The sequence below is a fragment of the Lonchura striata genome, chromosome 5 (genome assembly GCF_046129695.1).
Source record: "Lonchura striata isolate bLonStr1 chromosome 5, bLonStr1.mat, whole genome shotgun sequence".
In the NCBI taxonomy this organism is placed as follows: domain Eukaryota; kingdom Metazoa; phylum Chordata; class Aves; order Passeriformes; family Estrildidae; genus Lonchura; species Lonchura striata.
Genome location: NC_134607.1, coordinates 48,925,699 through 48,947,603, shown reverse-complemented (window position 1 = coordinate 48,947,603; position 21,905 = coordinate 48,925,699). Strand labels below are relative to the sequence as shown.

The following is a 21,905-nucleotide window of genomic DNA, read 5'->3' as shown; positions in this document are numbered from 1 at the left end:
TTAAAATGGACATGAAATGTGACACACGAAAAGACTGAAGGTCTTGCGATGTTGTGACAACTGCTAGCAACATACCGAAAATTCTTCCTGAAACTTTAGGTTGTTGTTTGTGCAAAGCTCTTCAACATGTTGCAGAAAGGATTTCTTGCTTATTGGCCTGAAAGTAAGGACAGAAGAATTAGAAGCCCATAGGGAATATATTTGTCATTCTTGTTATATAACTGTAGTTTATTAATAAACAATATTTTCCAGTTCAATGGAAAATTATACTTATAGGCAGAAAATTATAAATTGCTTACAGCATGCTTATTTGATTTCTTTTCAATCACTTAAAAATAAACATTTTATCCCTTTGTTGCTCCCTCTCACACAATTTTTAATGTTGCTAATGTTAACAATACTGTAGGCTATCATTGTTTTTATAGGCAACAGCATTTCAAGGCGTGGTTTTGACATTAAAGTAAATATGAAAACTTATTATTGTATTTTAAGGTACATAATACTTCTTTGTCAGACAGAAAACATTTTACACATTGCAAGGTTTTAGACATATAAAATATTGCAGTGACCTCATTCTCATAATGACATGGTTTTTAAATCCTGAGGAGTTTAAATAACCCTGTATTACTTCCCAAGCTAAAACACAGGCATGCAGGCTTCACCCCAGAGAGAGAGAAAGCATTTCTCCAGTTACCATGCAATTAGTCATGCTTTTATGATTTATACGCAGCTTGGAGGTTTTTTCTAACAAACATTGAGGAGAGAACCACACATTGAGACTCAGTGATGAACACAACATAAAAATATTTAGTAAACTTACTTGATGGATTTTCTATAACTAAGTAACCTGAAATAGAGATCTTTGTTAAATGAAGCAAGCTGAAAGTTAACCAATATTGTGCATTTTAATAGGTTAATAGTAAATTAAATACCATGTACCTAAAGATTGATTTCCCTTATGGATTCAAACTCAGATACCTTTGGTGATGGCCTTTATTAGTTTCTATCTCAGGTATCAGCAGGTATGAATTACATAGTTACAGTTTCTATCATTTTCTTTAGATCACTTTACAGTGCTCTGGGCTCATATGGCCCTGGGAAACCCATACTTGTTGCACACCACTACATACACCTTGACAGGTTTAATTTTGCATTCTTTACCCAATATCATTCTTCTAAGGGCCATTTCAGAGCATCAGGATAGGATCAATCTGACTGAATACAGACACCTATTTCTCAGTCACTCTAGATTTCTTTTACAATCAATGAGGAGAAAGAGGTGTATTTCATCTCATTTGAAGCAGATATCTGAGTCACAAATAAATCATGATACTGGTGTGCCTCCACAAAAAACACAACTATGGTTATTTTCTTAAGATTTAAAAAATTAGTGTCCTGGTTTTATCTTCATTTTTCACATGTTCATGGCTGTCTCTGTATATGCCAATTTTAAAAACTGTGATACCTATTAAATCTTTAATTTTATCTCACAGCAGGTTTCGTGAAGGCAAAACATGGACATCTATACTCAGAGGACTTGAAACTTTGTCACACTTGCCTCTGAATGGATTTAGAAACCAAATTTTGAGCACTCAGATTCAGAAAGCTTGTCTAAAGGACCAAGTAAAAAAGTTTGTAATATTTCAGTTTAAAAGATAACCTGCTCCTTCAAAAAACTCCAAGTACCCCTTTTTTGTGTCTGTTCCTCCAAATATACATTCTTACAGAAAATATTATGAAAAGTATTCTATAATACAAATTTGTACAGTATCACTGTCATAATTTTAGTAGGAAAGGAAAAAATTGCTTTAAAAATAGTTTATGAAATTCTTCTTAATTATTTAAATTTTAATTGAGATAATAAAATGAGATTAATAAAATTGTTGAATAATTTATTATTAAGTATCAGATAAGTTCATTTCAAAGCTATGAAGGATGTTTTTGTGGTACATACATTTTTAGAGCAGCTATCCTGAAACAAAGCAAACTGGCTATGAAAGCCTCACTAGATCAGCCTCACTGGAATTAAAAGTATTCACAAAAATAAAGGTGCTTACTAAAAAGGACAACTGAAGGACAGCTTTAGAGTTAAAAAGAAGGCAATAAGACAAGAAAGCATGCCATTCTATTAATTCAGAATACTTAGACATGTAGTTTGTGCTCATTGTATCACATAAGTTGTTTGCATTATGTGACAGATCAAACTACCTTCTCATAATATTGGCAACTGTATAGAACTAAAGTTTCATAATAAGAAGACCCCAAACTTTTAATAGCTGTACCAAAGTACTGCACACAAATATATATTTGTCTTTGACTAGAACAGAAACTTTTTTGTAAGCTTTCTTTTCAGGTCAAAATTTTAAGCAGACTTTGATGGGAAGTTACATTTTTTTTTGCTTTGAATTCACTTATCTTCACCACAGAACAACAGAAAAAAGCCATGTCCCAATTGATATTCCAGTAATTTTTCAAATACTCTCAAATTTTTAGCAATGAAGGGCTTACTGCATGTAATTTGCAATAAGAAAATGTAGTTTGGTCATTAGGAAATAAAAATTACTTCTGTGGTGTACGTAAGCAATCCAGGTAGGTCATTTAGTGTTTCAGTGCTGAAGGTACATAGATCCAACCATGTGTAAGTTTTTTTTTAAGAACAAGGCATCTATGGGTTGAAACTTCAGCCTATCTGTAGGAATTTAAGTGATTTTTAGAACTACTGAACTGTCACACGTTCGTTAGTAGCAAATGCACATAGGAGTAGTTTGGTAGCTCAGAAAATAAGATGATTTACTTTAAAGTGCTTGTAGGAAAGTTAATGTCTAACTTGTCTGACTGTGGCAAAAGTGTTGACTTTGTTGTGTAAGGATCTTCAGAAGGGATACATTTTGTGTTCTCACTTCCAAAGTCCAAAGACTTCCAGCAATTCTCAGTTTCAGCATCCTTAGGCTTAAAAAAAATAGTATATTTTCTACATTTCTTGTCTTGGACTACATAGTAATAATCTTACAGTATTTTGTCAATGAACTAAAACTCATGTAAACGTAATCTTGTTCTCCACATTTCCCACTGTTTTTCATAAAACTTAAAAATATAAATATCATTAGATCTTGATGAGCACAATTTAGAATCAAGTCATGAAGTCGAAAATTTCCCTACTTCAGCTGGACCATTTCAGATTCCCACTTGCCTGACTTTGATATGAGGAAAGAAAACATTCTCTAAGATAAAGAATGCTTTTTAGCTTTAAATCTGATATTCTTTTAAACAGTGTATTGTTTCATGTGTAGATTTTTTTTTGAAGACTATCAAAAGTCTGAATCCCACTCAGATTACATACGATAGAGCTAGAAAGAAGCTATTTATTTGTGTTGGCAGTGATAACTGAAGACATATTGTCACACAGACTCAGCTTTCTCTCTGGGTCAATCATCTGAAATCCACAGGGAATTAAAACTTCATCCAACCAGAAAACTACAGAAATTACTATGTAGGCAAAAGGCTTAACTCATAAGCACCACTGACACTTCCTAGGACCAACAGAGGAACTAATTTTTAACAAGTTAATTGGGAGCAATATTGAACTTAACCCTTCCTACATATTAAAGGCCTAAGAAAAGAGAACACATGGTCATTTCTTCCGTTGTACCAAGACACATACATTCAAAAACCTTCCTCTCCTGGAACACAAATTTCAGGAAGCCTATTGTTGATAGCTGATTACTAAAGGGAACTCTGTTGAAGAAAAAGATAAGGCAGAAGCCATACCTAGCTCTACTCAAAGGAAGACAGGTCTGTCTACACAAAGAAAGTATCAGGCTGGTCTATAGAAATAAATGTGTGTGCAAAATTGTTACCTTAAATGTAGACACTCACTGAATGCATAGTATATAGGAAAGATAAGATCAGACAATAATTTTCTATACATTTCCATAAGGAGTTCTAACTACCTGGCACTTCCAGGGGCTACAGTGTCTGTAATGCAGAAATATTTCTTCTGACCCTGCTTTCTTGACAAGTTGTCTCACAAAGAGTGAAACAAAAGCCTCAAAGAATCAACCACAAGGTTCAACTTCTCAAGGAAAGATTTTAAAAAACCAGGCATCTAAATGGCTTCATTCTTGCTGTGGAAACCACTGCAAAAGTAGGGTGCTGGACAAGTTGTCTCCTAGGTAAGCACCTGGAACAGGGAAGAGTTACGTGTATCTCACCAAACCTGGTGCACACTGAAAATTTAAGGATAGAATCTATTTACAGATTAGTAGTGCCTCTTTGAAGACTGACTTGGCAAACCTTGTGGAACTGTCGTAAGTAAGGCAAATAATGAGTACATCCAGTATATGTATATTCAGCAAGCTTAATTAAACAGTGTTTAATCCAGTTTAGATTGATGGACTACGTATGTTTTGAACAATGTTGTTTTTTTGCTGTTGTATCACACCATCTCCACTATCATGGAATGCAATGTATGTCCCAGACATTCAAAATTAGCATTTGGGATTCATAAAGATCTCATTTTCCACTAAATGCAGTAGGACTTAATTCCCTGCATGCCCTCTGAAGCGACATCCAAATGTTTAACAAAGACTTGTTGAGAGTGAGTGTATATGTACTAGCTAGTATCAGTAATTTTAGCCACTGAAGTTTATAAATATTTTTTTTTATTATTTTAATTAAGTTGAATGACTACTACTGGGATTTTCCTTTAATTTCCTGGTGCAAAAAAAATGTTACCCCAAAAAAGTTTCAAAATTATCGAAATGGAATGCTTGGCATTTTTAAATTTCTCTTTTCCTATTAAAAATGACTTTTGCAGTGCAAAATACTTCACATTAAAAAAGTTATAAAAATGTGTGAAATATAATGTTTTTATTAACCTATACGGAATGTTTTCGGAGCTTCAAGCTGTTGAATTTTTGATCTAAGAATGATGAAAAGTATTTCCAGCCATATTCATACAAAACCGAAAATTTTTTTCTAATTTATTGTTTTTCTCATGAGATACCAGCTGCAAAAATTTTCTGAGAATATGAGCCAAGATCATAAGCTGCGACCCACCAAGTATGAGAGAATGTCTGAAGAGACAATGGATGAAAGACAGGCAAGAAGGAGCTCATGGAGCAGGCTGGAGTATTTTGATTCTGTGGATGAACTCTGTCAGCTGCAAGTGTGTGCCTTTATTGATTTATCGTAGCTGAATAATATAATGTCAGAGTAGTGACAAAAAAAGCTGTTTTCCAAAATACCCCCTTCAAATGAGCACTGAATGGGACGATTAGTAGGTGGAGGGAACAAATATATATTATTCTATTTTCAGCTAGCATTTTCACACAAACTCCCCATTGCCCTTTCAGGATGAAGCTGGACCAGATTTCAGTAGATTTACTGCTGCCAGGAAAATCCAAACATGGCAGTCTGCTAAAGGAATCTGCCCATCTCTGCCCTCCTCATACACTTGCAAGATGCCACAAACTGCAGCACAGCTGAGATAGCTCCTAAAGGCAGCCAATGTAGATAGTGCAGATGCAGTGATGCCCATTCCAAATGCATGGGAAATTTGTGAAGGTTAGATTGCATTAAATACTCTAATTAAACATGCTAATATGTCACTGCTTTAGCCACAAATCATGAGAATTATAGGGTCAACACAAGAACTGGAACTGTGATTGACTTAGCATAGCTGTTCCCTAGTGACAACAGGTACAAGAGTTCTTTCATGCAACAGTGGAAATCTAAACACAGGAAACAATAACATCTTAGTCATTAGGTTTTGCAGTGAGCTGCCTTGGTACATGCTGCCACGCTTCTGCCAACTCCCTGATATAACTCGTCATTACCAGGAAGGATTAACTAGATTAAAGACAGCACTACAGACACATAAAATGTCCCTTTTGGCCATTTACTTTACCAGAACAGAGTATTATACACAGTGAAAGATTATTTGAGGCTTAAAAAAAAAGAAAAGCTGAAATGAACTAAAAAGTTCTGAACAAATACAGCATATCCTGCCCCTCATTACTATATGTATGTTATCTAGGAGAGTTCCTTGGGGCACATTTTCTGTCTTCCAGATGAAAAGATGTCATGAATCCTGTCCTGAGGAGCTCTCAATTAGTGTCTGGACTTCATCAGTTTGTCCTAATGTCCAATGAAGGACCTGGGCAAAGAGCCTGCTGTAGCTTCAGTGCCACTATGGTTTTAAAAATAATAATCAAAAATTCCAATAAATACATCCTGTGCCTTTACAATGACAGAAGTAGAAAGTTTTTGCTTTTGGCCATTAAAGGACAGTTGGAAGATGGGAAGAGGAAAATAGAGATGGAAGGACATAACAAATTGCAAACCAAAAAGTGAGACTGACTCATTAAAATAAGGGTGATGCAACTATAACTGCTGAAGCACTGTTCAGTAGAGGTCATGCTGTGCATAAATCACATAATGAAATATACATAAGTATGAAATATTATATGTTTAAATTACTCTTTAGAGTTTGAGACTGTAAAAATTTAAAATACACATAATTTAGACAGAAAAGTGGTAGAATGGTATCTGCAAACCAACAAATGATTGGACTGCGTGGATATGTTGCTGATTGTTGGGACATAGTGCGAAACAGCTGCAATGTGAGTACAAAAGATAGTTGAAGAAAAAAACTAATTTCTCTTAAGTATATATATCCTAACTTCCAAAGGAAAGAAACAGCATGTTTCTTATGTCACATTTACACTACCTTTGTTTCAAGGATAGGTTGTTTATATCAGGGCTATATTGCCATTTTGTGTTATAATTTCCATTTAAAAATTACCGTGGTTTGTTTGAAAATAGTTGTGAAAGTCCTATAATTCAACATTAGAACTAACATCATACATGATTTCATGGTGAAAAATACCATTGTTTGCCTTTTGAATATCTGCAAAGATTGATGTTTCATTTTGATTAGCAATATCATTCAATATAGCACAACAACACACAGGTTAAGAAAACAGAATGGAAAACACACCATGTTGCTTTAATAATACAAAAACTTACTGGATGACAAAAATCTCCTTGCGTCTAAAGAAAAATGAAGAGTATCTGGAAGTAAAATCCATTAACACTTTAGTACATAAACAACATTAGTACTATTCTTATTCAGCTAACAATGTGGAAACAGAGTAATTTTGAAAATCTATCAAGATCATTTATCTGAGGCACAGTTACTGCAGTGCATTGGCAATGGTTCTGCCTTCAGAGGATGCTTTACTCTGTTCTTAGCAGGTACTAAATTCTGCTATCTGAACAAGTGCCCCAAACAGGCACTTACGTCAATGAGTTCCAGATGATTCCCAGTATGTTTTCTCATCTGTTACAAGCAGCCATTCTTGTGTGCTCTATTTTGAACAGGTTTGTACATGCAATCAACTACTCTGTACCACACACAGGCATACACAAAAACCCCAGGTCAACAGCTACAACCTTTCATCTTCCAGCTATTCCTAGTCTGCAACAGTAGGATATTTGGCTACTAAGGCAAGACTATTTTAGGCTTCTCATCTTTAAGGAGACTGCCTACCACAGCGTTTCATCTGTGAGACAGCAGGGAAAATACAGACAGGTGAGGAATGTTCACCAAATATTTCTAACACAGTTGGATGTCACATATTCTTGATAATCACCATTATATTTATTTGTTGAGTAATACCAACATTTCTGGCAGTCAAAAAGCAGTTCTTCTGATAAATATAAGTGACAAGATTTCTTGTCAGATACAAATGTGAATTGCTGCATGCACCCTAAATGAGTAGATGTTAGGATAGCCAGTGTGCTGAGCTCCACAGAAACCCAAATGTTATGCCAATCCCTTTTGTAAAAAAGACAAATGCTTTCAAAATGTCAATTAAACAATGACAGATTTCTTCTTGAGCTGTTTGATTTCTTCTTGAATTAGTTGGCAGGGACTTCTAGGAGTTTGACTTTTTCAGAAAGCTTTTGTTTGCTTTCTTTTTTTGCAGCTTAAACAAAAAATTGGGCCATTAAAAACACCCAGAAATTCTGCATGTTTAAAATGTGCAACCCTTCTTTGGCTAACAATTAAACAGTGGTTTGCACTTAGATTTCTATCTTGTTGTAAAAAGAGCTTAAGATTAAGTGATTTTCTAAAAGCTAGTGAGAAGTGTCTTGAGGATGGAGGTCATTCTTTGAAAAAGGATCTCAGTGACCTGTGTAAATAAGAACAGCCCAAACACTTCCAAACAAGAAAAGGTCAGAAAGGGGTCATGGCTACAGACCCTTTGGACTACTGTTTTGCCTACGGAATATGCGTACCGTGTAAATCTCTCATCCTTCAGCTCCAGGTCTGCCACTGTGATCAGCTGATCCAGTTTGAATTTTGTGTCAATAATTTCAGCATCTCGTGGGGAGTATGTGCCTCCTTCTTTTTGCTTTTGCCGAATTCTAAATGGAAAATAATAGTGAAAAATACACATGCAAAATATTTAAGAACACATATGTCAATACTTTGATTTGACAGGCTGAGACTGAAAAATGGTTGCCAAGAATCCTTCCTTGGCTTTTATTTAGTCAAATTGTAATTTAGTAATTGTAATTTAATCAAATTTATGTTGTCTAAAATTCAGATGAAGGAATCTACATGCTGTCTTCTTTTAGTTTTCCTACATAAATTCTTTGGTAATGCCTGAATAATGCAGCTGAGTAAGAACAGAACTGATGAATGAGAAAACTAGCATCATGTGTGCAGTACACAGCCTGCTTCTTTACATGGATATTTTGTTCGCTATTTGAATTAAAACTCAGTTTTTTGTTCCCCATGTGAGAACTCAATGTATTTAACTGATAAATTTATTAGGAAGACAGAAAATATAATTGAGAGTATTTACTTCATACCCAGCTGTAGATAGTATTAGCCATCATGATTACTACAACCAGCTGACACTCTGATCTGTCAATAGAGAAGTGGCTCTGAAAGGTTAGGAAAGGCTACCACTCTGATTTTCCCTATGGAAAAGTTGGATTTTCTTCATCTGTGGAGGTTACCCTCACTAGACAAAATTCTTTGTGATTCTCTCCCTAAAGTTCTACATAAAAAAAACAAACCAAAAACAAACAAACAAACAAAACAACCAAAAAAACCCAAACAAAACCCAACCAAAACTCAAGATATTTTGAAATTACAGATTAGTTCCACTTATAGGACTGTTTCAACTCTTCTTTAAACCATTTTTGAGTGTTTTCAAGCCAGCTATGGCAAGGATATATAAACTCACCTTGCAAAAGCATAAACTGCAGCCACCAAAAGAACTACTGAAAGTATACACAAAGTAACAGCAAGGACAACTTCTACAGATCTTCCTGTCAGTCCTTCACCTGCAACAGAAAGTGGAAAGGTAATATATCATAGATTCTTTGGAATTTTTAAATTTCTGACAATTCAGGGAATAATGACAGACCCTTTTAGTATCTGTATAACTGCACCCATTTTATGTTTGTTGAAGAGCTGCTTCAGAAAGAAAAGCATAACAAAACCAGAAATAGTTTATGTAATGGCTCCTAAGAATTGCTGATCTATCCAACGCATTATTTTAATACAGCTGTATGTGCAGGTGTTGTCTGGTGTTTTTCAATTCTACCTGCTAAACAGATTAAGGTCAGTCTATACAGCAGTAACATCAGTCTGGCCTGAGTTCAGCTCCTGCTTCAGCCTCTGTGCAGGACTGCTCCAGCTCCTTAAGTGGAAAAGGGAGAGCACAACTCTAAAGCAATGAGACTTGCAGCTGCCACTCACAGACATGAAGTATAACACACTATTTTCAGAAGCATTTTAAGGGTGCTGAAGGAACTGAACTAATGATGAGATCTGAACTTTCTGCATTAATCTGCCTCACTGACCATTAACTCATGCTCCTGGTTTATGTGAGAATTGGTGATATTGCTAGGAATAACCTCCAGTAGGTCAAAAGTAATCATAATGGCCTCTATGATAAAAAAGTAAAGGCGTTGGTATTCTAATCAGTCCTTCCAGGTGAGAATGAAAGCTCATTCAGAAATTGATAAACTGTTTAGATTAGTGGTTTCTAAGCCTCTTTTTGAACTTCTATAATGCTAAATTTCTGGGACTCATTTAATTTCATACCCTTCCTGTAATCCTGTACCTAAAACAAAACTCACCCTCTTTTTCTCTTAGGCAACAGTGAAAATAAGAAAAGCAAGGGAATTCTACTGCTGGTATTGTTTCATTTTGTTGACATTTACCTCCACTTGCTCACAATGTAGGAAAACCTAGCTCCTGTTTAGTCTCAAGGAGAAAATATGCTGCTTCCTGCTATATGAAATTATTTACTGGACAAGGAACGACATCCTCCCTACTGGAAACACTGGGGAAGACCATAGTCTTGGCTTTGTGATTTTTGGATTTGAGAGTATATTGCAGATGATCTGGACTGATGTACACAAGAGAATGTGAGTAAAATTCAGAATGATTCTAATTTATCTTAAGAAATCACCTTAAAACAGTGGGATGAACTTTTGTAAAAACAAGTGCATGGTTCTACATGTAGGCAGGAATAATCAGCTACAATAATACAGCATAGGAAACAGTAGGATAGGTAGAAATTTATCAGAAGAGAGATTTTTGTAAACTCACACCAACATGAATAAGCAATATCAAGCCTGTATGAAATGACAGACAACAGAATTCAGTATAGTTTGAAAAACACCTGAAACAATCTTTCCACTGCATTAGTAAAATTTTAGATTCAACACTGGACATTACAAGGTAAGAAAAAAATTAATCTTAGATAAAGATAATGGAATAGAAAAGCAAGTACATACACAAATGTTTCAATGAGAAAATGAATGAAAAATTCCTTCCACTCACTTTTCACTGTGATAGGGCAAAAGTATTAACAATGTGAAAGAATAGAATATCCAAAGGAACCTCTTACAAAAGTTCTACCTACTTTCCACTGAACATTGAAGTCTATTTTCAAATGTACAATTAACATTAATCTAAAAAATGCAGATGTTATTAAACAAAACAGTGCTGGTAGAATGACAGCCAAGAATTAAAAAAAAACACATTTTCTCATGCTTCTTTGCAACAGAGGAGGACTAAACATATCTCTGTAGATATGTCTGTAGAGATAATCATGGGCATGGAAAAGGAGACAAAATAGTGAATATCATGACTTGTAATTCTGAAGTGCTGCACTCAATACATGATGATAAAAATTGCAATAATAAAATCCCATAAGGTCAGGTTCTATGCAAAAGACAGTGTCAGGAAATCCCATTTTGATTATTTCCTGTTCCATCAGTTTTATGTTTAACATGGAAAAGGTACACTTACACAGGACTACCAGTTGCCCCACAGTGATTTACAGAACCATCAGAGTTTACAAAAAGGTTACAAGATGCCCTAACATATTACAAATTTAAATAGTATTTATCACTGTACCTTAATTATCTCATGCAAAAATGCTGAGCTTTCATTGTAGCATGGACAATAACTTTGCAATGAGAGTTATGTATTGTGAGGAAGAAACTCTACCTCTTCAGGTCAAAAGGAAGGTTGTGGTACACCAAATATGATTGGGTGGGTGGACCCTATTAAAATGCATCCTTTACTATATTTAAAAAACATTATTTCAGCTGTATATTCCCATGACTTCAGTGTTCCTCCCTAATAAAATTCCTATTATCTACAAAAGCATCTGACATGTTTCACAAAATGATTTCTCAAGATTTTCCTTTTTTTTTTTTGCTTCAAACACGTAATATTAAATTGCACCAAAAGGTTAACTTGCTAATTTTTCAGATCAAAGATCTTTTATATCAGTAGATTATGAAACCAGAGGTTTTTTTGAACTGTTATGAATACCTGTGCCAGAATTAAAATTGAGGTTTCAGCTAATAAAATGAAAGTGTAATGTTGGAAACCCACAGATTTCAGAGATTATTAATAAAGAAGCTGACTGATTTAAAATCAAATTGCAATTTGGATTTCAGGTAGCATAAATTTCTCCTGGGGAGCGGCTGATCTTATGAGTGAAGTAATTGGTTTGCAAAGATTAATAAAAGCTGACTTTTTGGCATGTTTTCTGAATTATATTTTTAGAGCAAGCTGGAAGTTCCTATAACCAAGCAAGTTCTTGGGCAAATTTCCTCTTGCTATGTGTCTCAAGAGTGCTCTATCTTCAGGACCATCCAACTGCAGTACTTGCATCACTTGTGATATATCAACTTGGTGTTAATGTCCTAGCACTTTTAAGAAAGCATGCAAAAAGAGCTTTTGATTATCTATTCCACATAAAATGGAATTAATCTGAAATTTAGAAGCTCTGAAATTTGGAAGCTAAGGCCAGACAAAAGTGTGCTGTAGTCCAGCCTTAGACACCAAAAAGCAATGCTTGATGTTAAAGTTTAGCACAGAAGGCATTGGATGGGTATGAGTAGACATGGATATCTGAGGAATTTATCAGGTATTATTTGGTATTTTCTCTATTACATTTTATTCAGCATACAAACAGATCTTGCTTATTTATCTTGTATAAGGCAGAAAATGTCACAAGTTTTCAGTAACAGCACATAAGGCAATGAATTACACTACCTGACTGCCACTAAGTATTGCAGATTTTTCTGTTAGAAAGGAGAAAATTGCCCAGAAGATTGGATACAGTTGGACTAATTTCTAGTAAATTTATTTTCCCTGATTGGACACACTATCTTTCCCTTACTGGTAAAAATATTTGCTTCATTTGCTTAAAACTTTTAAACTCAAAACATATAAAGAGAACTTGTATGTTGCACTTTCCAAAGCATTCTGGGCTGGAGAAATAGTGCCAGATCCTTTCAGAACATTCAGGTAATGAATTAGCATTTCAGGGTCTTCAGTATCAGATCATGTAACAAATTCCTAAAATGGATTAGATGAATAAAGGAGCTCATGTCACAGAAGATGAATGCCAAATGAAAAATATGTGCCCACTAAAATTCTTCTGGGTACTCATCCAGTTGTCTTGATATCCATTTTCAGAAATGCAGGGCTAGGACTTAGTTAAGTTTTTGACTTACAAAATATATTAAAAGAACTTACAGATCTCATTGCAATCTACTACAAGATGTTATTCCCAGTTTTGGGGGTATAGCAACATGGCCAAGAAAGAATTGTGTTTTATTTCAGACCAAATAACTGCTGGCCTATTTGCTAGTGACTTTACAACCAGATGGATTCTATTAGACAGTATTAATTTATTAATTCATATGGAGCTTTGTCTATATCTAAAGCATGAAGGGGCCAAAGGGTCATGCCCTCAAACGACCTGCCATTAAGCTCACTGGAATATAATCATAGAATCATTTAGGTTGGAAAGATCTTTAAGATAAACAAGTCCTATTGCTAACCTAGCACTGCCAAGGCCACTACAAATCCTGTCCCTAAGTGCTACATCTATACATCTTTTAAATACCTCCAGGGATGATGACTACCACTTTCCTTGGCAACCTGTTCAAATGCTTAATGCTATTTCTGTGAAGAAATTTTTCCTTATATCTGATATGCTCTAAACCTCCCCTGTCACCACATTTCCTCTTATCATATTGATAGGAGTAGAGATCAGCACCTATCTTGCCACAACCTTCTTTCAGGTAGAGAGTGATAAGATCTCTCCTGAGCTTCCCTTTCTCCAACCTAAATGTCCCCAGCTCCCTCAGCTGCTCCTCATAGGATTTGTGCTCCAGACCCTTCATCAACTCCATTGTCTTTCCCTGGACACACTCCAGCACCTCAATGTTTTTTGTACTGAGTTCAAAACTGGACACAGGACTCGAGCTGTGGCCTCACTAGTGACAACTATAGGGAGACAATACTTGTCTCTGCTGGCTACAATATTCTTGATCCATGCCAGAATGCCTCTGGACTTCTTGGCCACCTGGGCACACCCTGCCTCATGTTCAGCTGCTGTTGACCAGCACACCCAGGTCATTTATCCCTTGGGGATCATTCCAGCCACTCTGTCCCCAGCCTGCAGCAGTGCACAGGTCCAAGTGCAGGACCCAGCACTTTGCCCTGTCAAACCTCATTCAGTTGGCCTTGGCCCATCAATCCAGCCTGTCCAGATCCCTATGCAGAGCCTTCCCACTCTCCAGAAGATCAACACTTGGTGTTACCTGCAAACTGACTGAAGGTGCCCTAGATCCCTTCAGCCAGGTCATTAACAGGGACATCAAACAGGACTGGCCAAATAGTGAGCCCTGGGGAACTCCACTAGGGACCAGCTGCCAGTTGGATGAACTCCATTTAACCACCATTCTTTGGGCTAAGCCACCCAGCCAATTTGTTGTACATCCAATACTTGTTCAACAACCAACACAGAAAGAAACAGCACAAACAGAATAGCTACAATAGTTTGACAAACAAGATGAACTATCCTGGCAACATCTTTATTGGCATAATTGAATCTCTGCAAACAAACTTCATCAATACGGTCTCTTCATTTAACAGTCCAGGCTGATGTAGAATCCCTTGACTTCTTCAAAAGGACAAACAAGGCAATGGATATATTTCTTCAGCCATTCTAGTTCTGCTACATCCAATAAACATAGAGATTATTAACTTCCTAGAAACCACTGTATTAAAAAGAAACATGGAACTGTGTAGACTCTTTAAAAATAGAGAAATACTTTAGTAAATTACAGTCTTCTTACCCAATGTTTTGACAGGGTCAGAATAGTCAGAATCTGTAAACTGCCCTTTAATGTTAGTTGCTCTGAATTTAAATCTGTGAAAGAAAGCCAGGAAAAGTAATGAAATAAAGTTTATATGCATTTTCTTAAATATGGTTTCACTTACAAACTAAAAGAATATATTTAAGTTTAGTAGAACATAATTTAAAATCATTATTCACCTGCAAAAGTGACATTATGACAGACGTCAAGAACTCTGTGTCAAAATCTTAAATGTATTAAAAACCCCAATGTTAAATACTTATCTTGAATTTGGATTTATTTAAGAACTCAATAAACATCTTCATTTGCTTGAAAATTTTGTAAAAATATTGTCTCCCATATCTATGCTCAGCCAAAAAAATTAAAAATTAGATATGTATTATAATCTGTTCAGTTTCCTCCTTTTCTAATTTAACTATATGTTTTGAGTGTTTGCATAAATCCATATTGCACTTTAATCTTTCTCTTGGACAAACATGGAGACAAATGTACTTACAGGTACTGCCTTCTTGGTTTCAGAGGGCCATTACATATTTTGTCTTGACTGCCTGGTATCAGACATGTAGTATCAGCACCTATGATATATATATCTTCTTTCCCACTCAGATCTTCTTTTTCTTCTATGCATGGTGGGTTTGGAAAGCCTTCATTTGCAAAATATGGCCTTGGTCTGTTGAAGTAGGCATCATACCACTTTGTAACATTCCCATCATGCTGGGCTATTGTCAAGAAAAGAAGTAATAGATACAATTTAAATTCTAACCAGACTAAAATTGAAGAAATTACATACAGAATTTTTTTTAAGAGCTTAGTATACTATAGGTGCAATTTACACAAATGAGCATATAACTGAATATGCATTTAAACCCAAATTTTCTTACAATCCACACTATCCATGTTTTGTGAACTCTGAGTAAACGAACTAAATCACATCTGGAAAATTTGAGGGGCAATTTCACACAGCAGTTCTGTCTGTAGAGTATATTACTTGTGCAAGACACTCGACTTTGAAACTGAGCATGGCTAGCTAGCAAAGCCAGTAAAAATTTTTTGTCTGAATACAGTAACAATTCTTTCATAAATTAAATTACTAGATTTCGATACATGGATTGTACCCAGCAACTCATGAGAAAAAAACTTCACAATGTTGCTTAGCATGGTATTTGTTTATCTTTCAGTTCACGAGAATCTTCACTGCAATAGCTATGAAGTAAATGTCATTAGGATTAGTGCAAGAATGCAAAATTCAGAAAAAGGTGAGACACTTAATGTCACAGGGACATTTTTTGTCTGTGCACCTCTGAAAAATCCTGAGAGAGAGAGAAATGTGACAACTTAAGGTGTGTTTACTTAATGTGCATACTTTACTTCTATACTTTGAAACAAAGTAAAATCAGGCATTTAAATACATGGAGTTGTCCTTCTTAAGTAAGCATGACCATGAGATGTCCTATCATAAAACTCCCACTCACATTGGTAAGCAATTACGCAAAAGGTTTTACAGAACTGTTCACACAAGTAAATGTTCATCAGCCCGTACAAGGGAATAAACATTCTTACCCACAGTCTGCAGAGGGGATTTATATAACTCTCTGCCCCCATAATGAAATGGAAATCAACTGCACATGGCTGCATTACTTTATGGGCAACACTAATAGCAACAAAAGAATAACCTTGCCAAACCCCAAAATTCTCATATTTATTTATACTCACAAATATCAAATGTTGGGGTGTTTTTCAAGGAAACAGAAAATAAAGAACTATAGTGATAAAATTAGGGACTGGATAATATTGATGGCTTTAAACAGCATGGAGAACACTTCACTGGAAAGCATTCTCAGAATCCAGTACCCAGCCCACAGGTATTGTGTGCCCTAAATGCAGTTGCTGCAGCAGAAGTGACTTTGTTGTCTGTCTTCTAAAATAAAATTACTAAAATCCATGAAACAAATGAAAAGGACAAACAGCCTGAACCTGAAAACAGTTTTTCAGAGAATTTATTAAACTCTACCTCCAGCTTCCACAACAAGAACTTGTATCTTCTTGATAGGGCCATGATCATCACTGTAATAACATATTGGCATTCTGATTGTAATTGTTGTAGCTGTGACAAGTAATGCTCCACTGGTATCATAAACTGGTGCTGGTTTCTTTTTGGGCCTTGGTGGTTCTGTTTTTAAGAAAAGATATAGCACAGAGTTCTGTTTTACAATATTTTCACTGCAGGTACAGGCACATAGCTGAGTTATGCAAAAAAAAATCTCCAGCGTATTTTCAGGGACTACTTAATGTTCTACTTACTGTCTTAAGCCTCTAAAAACTATATTCTGATAAATGCCTACATATATAATTTTCAATTAAAAGAAAAAACAATAAAAAGAGTGAGTTATAATTTTTCAATTAATATCAATCAATGACTTTATTTCGACAACTGTGATACTGCAAACTTAGCTATTCTATGTCATATTCTGAGCTGTTTGCTGATGGTGACTAAAATATTGAACTTGATATGATAATTTCAGTGAATCTGCAATTGCTTGACAGTATGATTCTGATACAAATAGTAAATGATCAGCAAAACTGAACACTATAATTCAAGGGGATCAATTATACATTCCTGTTCCTACATTATGTGGCCCCTAAATAATAGCTCAAGGCACACAGCAGTGTAATCATAGATGGAACAGCAATTTCTTCAGACTTTATAGAGATTTCAGATACAATGTAACTTATGGACATACCTTTGATATCCATGGTTATTTTCAATTGAATTTTTGGCCCTGCACCAGCACCATTGATTGCATACACCTGAAAAAAACCAAACATTTGTTTTAATGAGTATTGTAATAGCTTCATATTGGCCAATTCTGGATATATCTGTAGCAACAATAAATGCCGAAACACTCCTTTTGATACTCACACTAGGCTAGAACTTACTTTACATTGCTTTGAAATCCTAGGTATGGTAAAACTTCATTGCTTATAATGTAGCTCTTAAAAGAGAAGTAAGCAAGTAATGATCTTTCCTCCTCGCATGTCCCAGTCTCTGACTATTTGAAAGTACTTCATGCACATAGTTCTAGCAAGCTCCCCTTGCAGAACTGGACCTTTCATGTCCAGTGAGCAATGCCAGTACTGGAATTAAGAAAGAATTTTAGTCCTGTGCTTGTGACTATGTGTCATGAATTGCTTTGCTAAGTACTGGTCATCCAGACTAGTGATGCATCCTTCTCCCACTCACTTTATCCTGTTCATTTCTCCCCTTGTTCCTCACACTTGCCTTTCTTTGCACCCTAGCTAACATTCTTGGCATGAAAAATCTCATATTCAGCCAAAATTTCAAACTAATCTCACACTTTTATCAAGGAAAAGGAAATACTCCCTGCTTCCAAAATATATCAGTTCTTACGCTGACATTATAGGTATGTCCTCCTTTTAGTCCTTCTATCATGGCAGTGACTGACTGATCTTTTTTTTCAATGACACTAAGGTTGTGGATCTGGATGGCAGCAGGGTCATCTTCATTGTAAACCATAGCTTGATACACTTGAATATTTCCATTTGGTTCAGATGGTGGCACAAATGTTACTTGGAATTTTGTTACTTCATCTGGTATCTTCTGAAAAGTTATGTTGTTAGGTGGGTCTTCAGGCACTGAAATAAATATTTCAATGGCCCACTTAATCAGTTTACTACTATTATTATCAGAGTAAAACACAAAAAACTCAAATTATATTTTTTGTATATCAGTATTATTTAATTGATATTTTCTTCATTTTATTACAAATTCTCAAATACTTATTGCATGTGCAAATATTCATAAACACAATAAAGTCAAATATCTACTGAAATCCTTTCTTAATGATGGCACTGAATGCTACAAACTTTTAAAATTATGGTTAGATAACACTCAGTAATGGCTACTCATAAAATTTTTTTCTGATTATCTATTTGAAAAGCCTGAAAGCATCATTATACCTGGAAACACATCTGGGGTATACAAATCCTTGCACAAGTTGACAAGCAAGAAGCAAGGCTCAGTGAGTACTCCTCTCTGAAAACAGCGGAGTATTCCTCTGTTAACAGCAAGTTCCCTCCCAACATGTAAACAAGCTACTGTGCTCCTGACTCTCTGCTTATCACAACTAAATCTTTAGGAAAATTTTTCCACTAACTGAAGCCCAGACAAAATCATGCCTTTTTCCTGGAGGCAGTATCTTGACAAATGCTGATTCCAGTAGCTCATTCTTAAGACAGCAAAGGTATAAATCATTTTCCCAATGTCCCTATCTGAAAGAAAAGGCTGTAACATTCTTTCCAGGCAGCTAAATATTTATTGCTCTATCTGAGCAGACAAGTATGTGGCGTGACCTCTAAATAGTGAAATCAAGTGATGGAAGGTAAACACATTCCCTCAGCCAAGGATTTAGACGCAGTTGTCCTATTTCCTAGGTTTTTTATACCAGGTAACAAATACTGAAGCTTCTCTGGAGTAAGTCTGTCTCAACTGATCCTAACTAAGCCATATGCTAAACTGTACAAACCAGATGAAATGAGATGGAAAAGAAACCCTGTTCCTCTCTAAAGTTATGGCACCTCCTAATGTATCACATATTTATATAAGGAAAAGGGCTACCAGAAAGGGTACTACAGGATGCTATCTGTCTCAGAATAGACCCAGTTACTGCAGAGCTACATCTTTTTCCACAGCAAAAGAGCATATCATCTTCCAGGGATAGAAATAGGTCATGAAATCCTTAGAATTTATCTTATTTAAAGCATAGGAGATACACACACACATATGTGTGTGTGTGTGTGTGTGTGTGTGTGTGTGTGTGTGTGTGTGTGTACATACCATATCATATCAATTAGGGACCCAGGCTTTTCATACATCAAAGGAAAAATAAATGATAAAGTCACTGTGTAGTATATTTAAATTTGACATTAACTTGAATATGTAACTAAAAAGTTGTTCTGCAGCAGATCCACTATAGATAAGGTTAGCATGCTTTATTCACAGGTGATAATTAGCTTGAATGAAACAGAACTTTAATACCTCTCAAGAAAATATTTTCAGTGTTTTTCTTGTTTGTTTGTTTAAACAACGGAAAACAATTCAAAACCAGCAAAGAGAGTAGACAGAGCATAACCATGATGTATGTACATAAAGTTAGGACTAAATCTTCCCCATGTACATATTTATATTTTTTTACTATTTATAGTTTTCTAAGCAAATGCAAATCCCATCTACTTTTCTTTAACATCTCATTTCTCTTTTATTTCTCTGACTAACTTAACAGCATCATCTGCTTTTGTCACCTTAATATCTGGCTCATTCTCCAAATTGTTTAGAATCTGTGGAACAGCTAACTCAAGCAGAATTTCCTATGGGTGTTCACTAGCAACTTCCTTCCACAGAGAATACACAGATAATGTCCTCAAGTCTGCACAGATACCACTTATAAATGGTAGGATTCACTTCACTTAATTTTTTATGTTTAAATTTTGCACCAAAACCAAGGATGCTTTATGAAATATTCGTCAGTCTCTTAACAGATACCTCCACAAAGGAGTCATCCCTGCCTAAGACAGGTATCTCATATATATGTGCTAATGTACAGAAAGAACCTCTCTCTTCATTGGCCATAGAAGTAATCTAGTTGGTCATGTTCCACATATCCAAATTTTATATAAGCAAGATAGGATCCCAGCGTAACTAAAGGTAAAACTTAGTATTTATAATCATCCCTTTTTTGTTGTCTGACAGCTTTTTAAATATTAAAGAAAAAATATTGTGAGGACAAATCTGTATTAAGAGCCCACCTTGTGTTCAAAGTCCTCATGTATTTGTCAAATTAAAGAAAAACTGTGAATTTTGATCTGTATAAAGTAGAAAAAATTACAAACCTGCCTCAAAAGTGGAGATAATTACAGGGGAACTAGCCTTGCCTTCTAGCAGTGCAGCATTAACATCCCCCGTAAAGGCAATGATCACTACAGAATACCTCGTAAATGCTTTCAAATCAGAAATTTCTAAGACTGTATCTTCCTCATTTGTCTTCAAAAACTGAGCTTTATAGTTGTCATTATCTACCTGTAAAAAACCAGTAAAATAAAAAGAAAGTTGTTACAAGTCTTGAAACAGCAAAACTAAGAAATTTTTACTTGAACATCTTATTTAAGTTTTATTCTTTCACTTTCCTAACTAATTATATAGAAGGGTTCATAAGAAGTCTCTGGATACCAAGTGTACAAAGCTGTACTGGGAATACACTCCCATCTAACCCATGTGCTGCCTTTCTGGCACTTCATGTAGTTTGTGGTTAAGGGAATGAGCTCTTTGGTTGGTGTGGTCTCACACCAAGCAAACATGAACCAGTTTGGAGACACTGGGCCTGGGCAATTATAGTGACCTGAAACAAGCATCAAACTAGACAAAGATCCAGAAGATGAGTAGCTATATAGCAGAGATTGTTTGGAGGACAATTAGAAAGTTGGGCAGCAATATATAATATTGATACAACAGCAGAAAGTGCAATTCTTCTTTGGATATATGAATAGAAGCTCTTTTTCATGAGAGAATTGGGAAGGATTAATTCTCCCACTAGAAAACCTGGAATGCTTTAAGGTTTAATTTAAAAATGGGTAGATTATAGGGGAACTAGTAATAACTTCAAAATACAAATAAGGATGTCAATAAATTGAAGATAACCCACTGTTTAGAGGGTTCACAATAAACATAGAACATTTATATAGACTAATTTATATACACATAGAATATTTATATAAACATAGAAATTTTACTTACACAAAACCCAACTAGAATTAAAAAATACACAATCTGCATTGATATACCTAAAACCTTGACTATTAATTTAGTTATATGCTAAAATAATATATTGAGATCTGCTGAGCAATTTTCAGCACTGGACATTATATGAAAAAGATAATGAATAATTTTTGAGGAATTCTTTAGGTACATTTGTTTCTGTGTTAGAGCAGGCTACAGATTGGATTACATCGTGGATACCTCTCATCTTTACATCTCAAATAACCTATTGTTGTGTAGAAAAATCTCCAGTGTTGGACTTCATATCCAATTAATCACTTCTAACGGTAGCTTCAAAAACAAGAAAAAGGAAAAAAAGGATGATGCTTTTCTAGTGTTTCATCAAGTATAATTT

General features: G+C 35.3%; 1 protein-coding gene across 1 annotated transcript in view; it reads right to left on the bottom strand.

The window, feature by feature from the left end:
• PTPRQ (protein tyrosine phosphatase receptor type Q) overlaps positions 1 to 21,905 on the bottom strand; it is a 124,179-nt gene that overhangs the window by 16,851 nt on the left and 85,423 nt on the right. Inside the window, exons 46-55 of the mRNA XM_077783541.1 lie at positions 20,629 to 20,815; positions 18,131 to 18,375; positions 17,463 to 17,529; positions 16,733 to 16,891; positions 15,218 to 15,440; positions 14,701 to 14,774; positions 9,264 to 9,363; positions 8,305 to 8,433; positions 7,030 to 7,074; positions 76 to 157 (exon numbers count right to left, since the gene is read on the bottom strand). Coding sequence (XP_077639667.1) covers positions 76 to 157; positions 7,030 to 7,074; positions 8,305 to 8,433; positions 9,264 to 9,363; positions 14,701 to 14,774; positions 15,218 to 15,440; positions 16,733 to 16,891; positions 17,463 to 17,529; positions 18,131 to 18,375; positions 20,629 to 20,815 — 1,311 coding nt within the window. The remainder of the gene's footprint in view (positions 1 to 75; positions 158 to 7,029; positions 7,075 to 8,304; positions 8,434 to 9,263; positions 9,364 to 14,700; positions 14,775 to 15,217; positions 15,441 to 16,732; positions 16,892 to 17,462; positions 17,530 to 18,130; positions 18,376 to 20,628; positions 20,816 to 21,905) is intronic.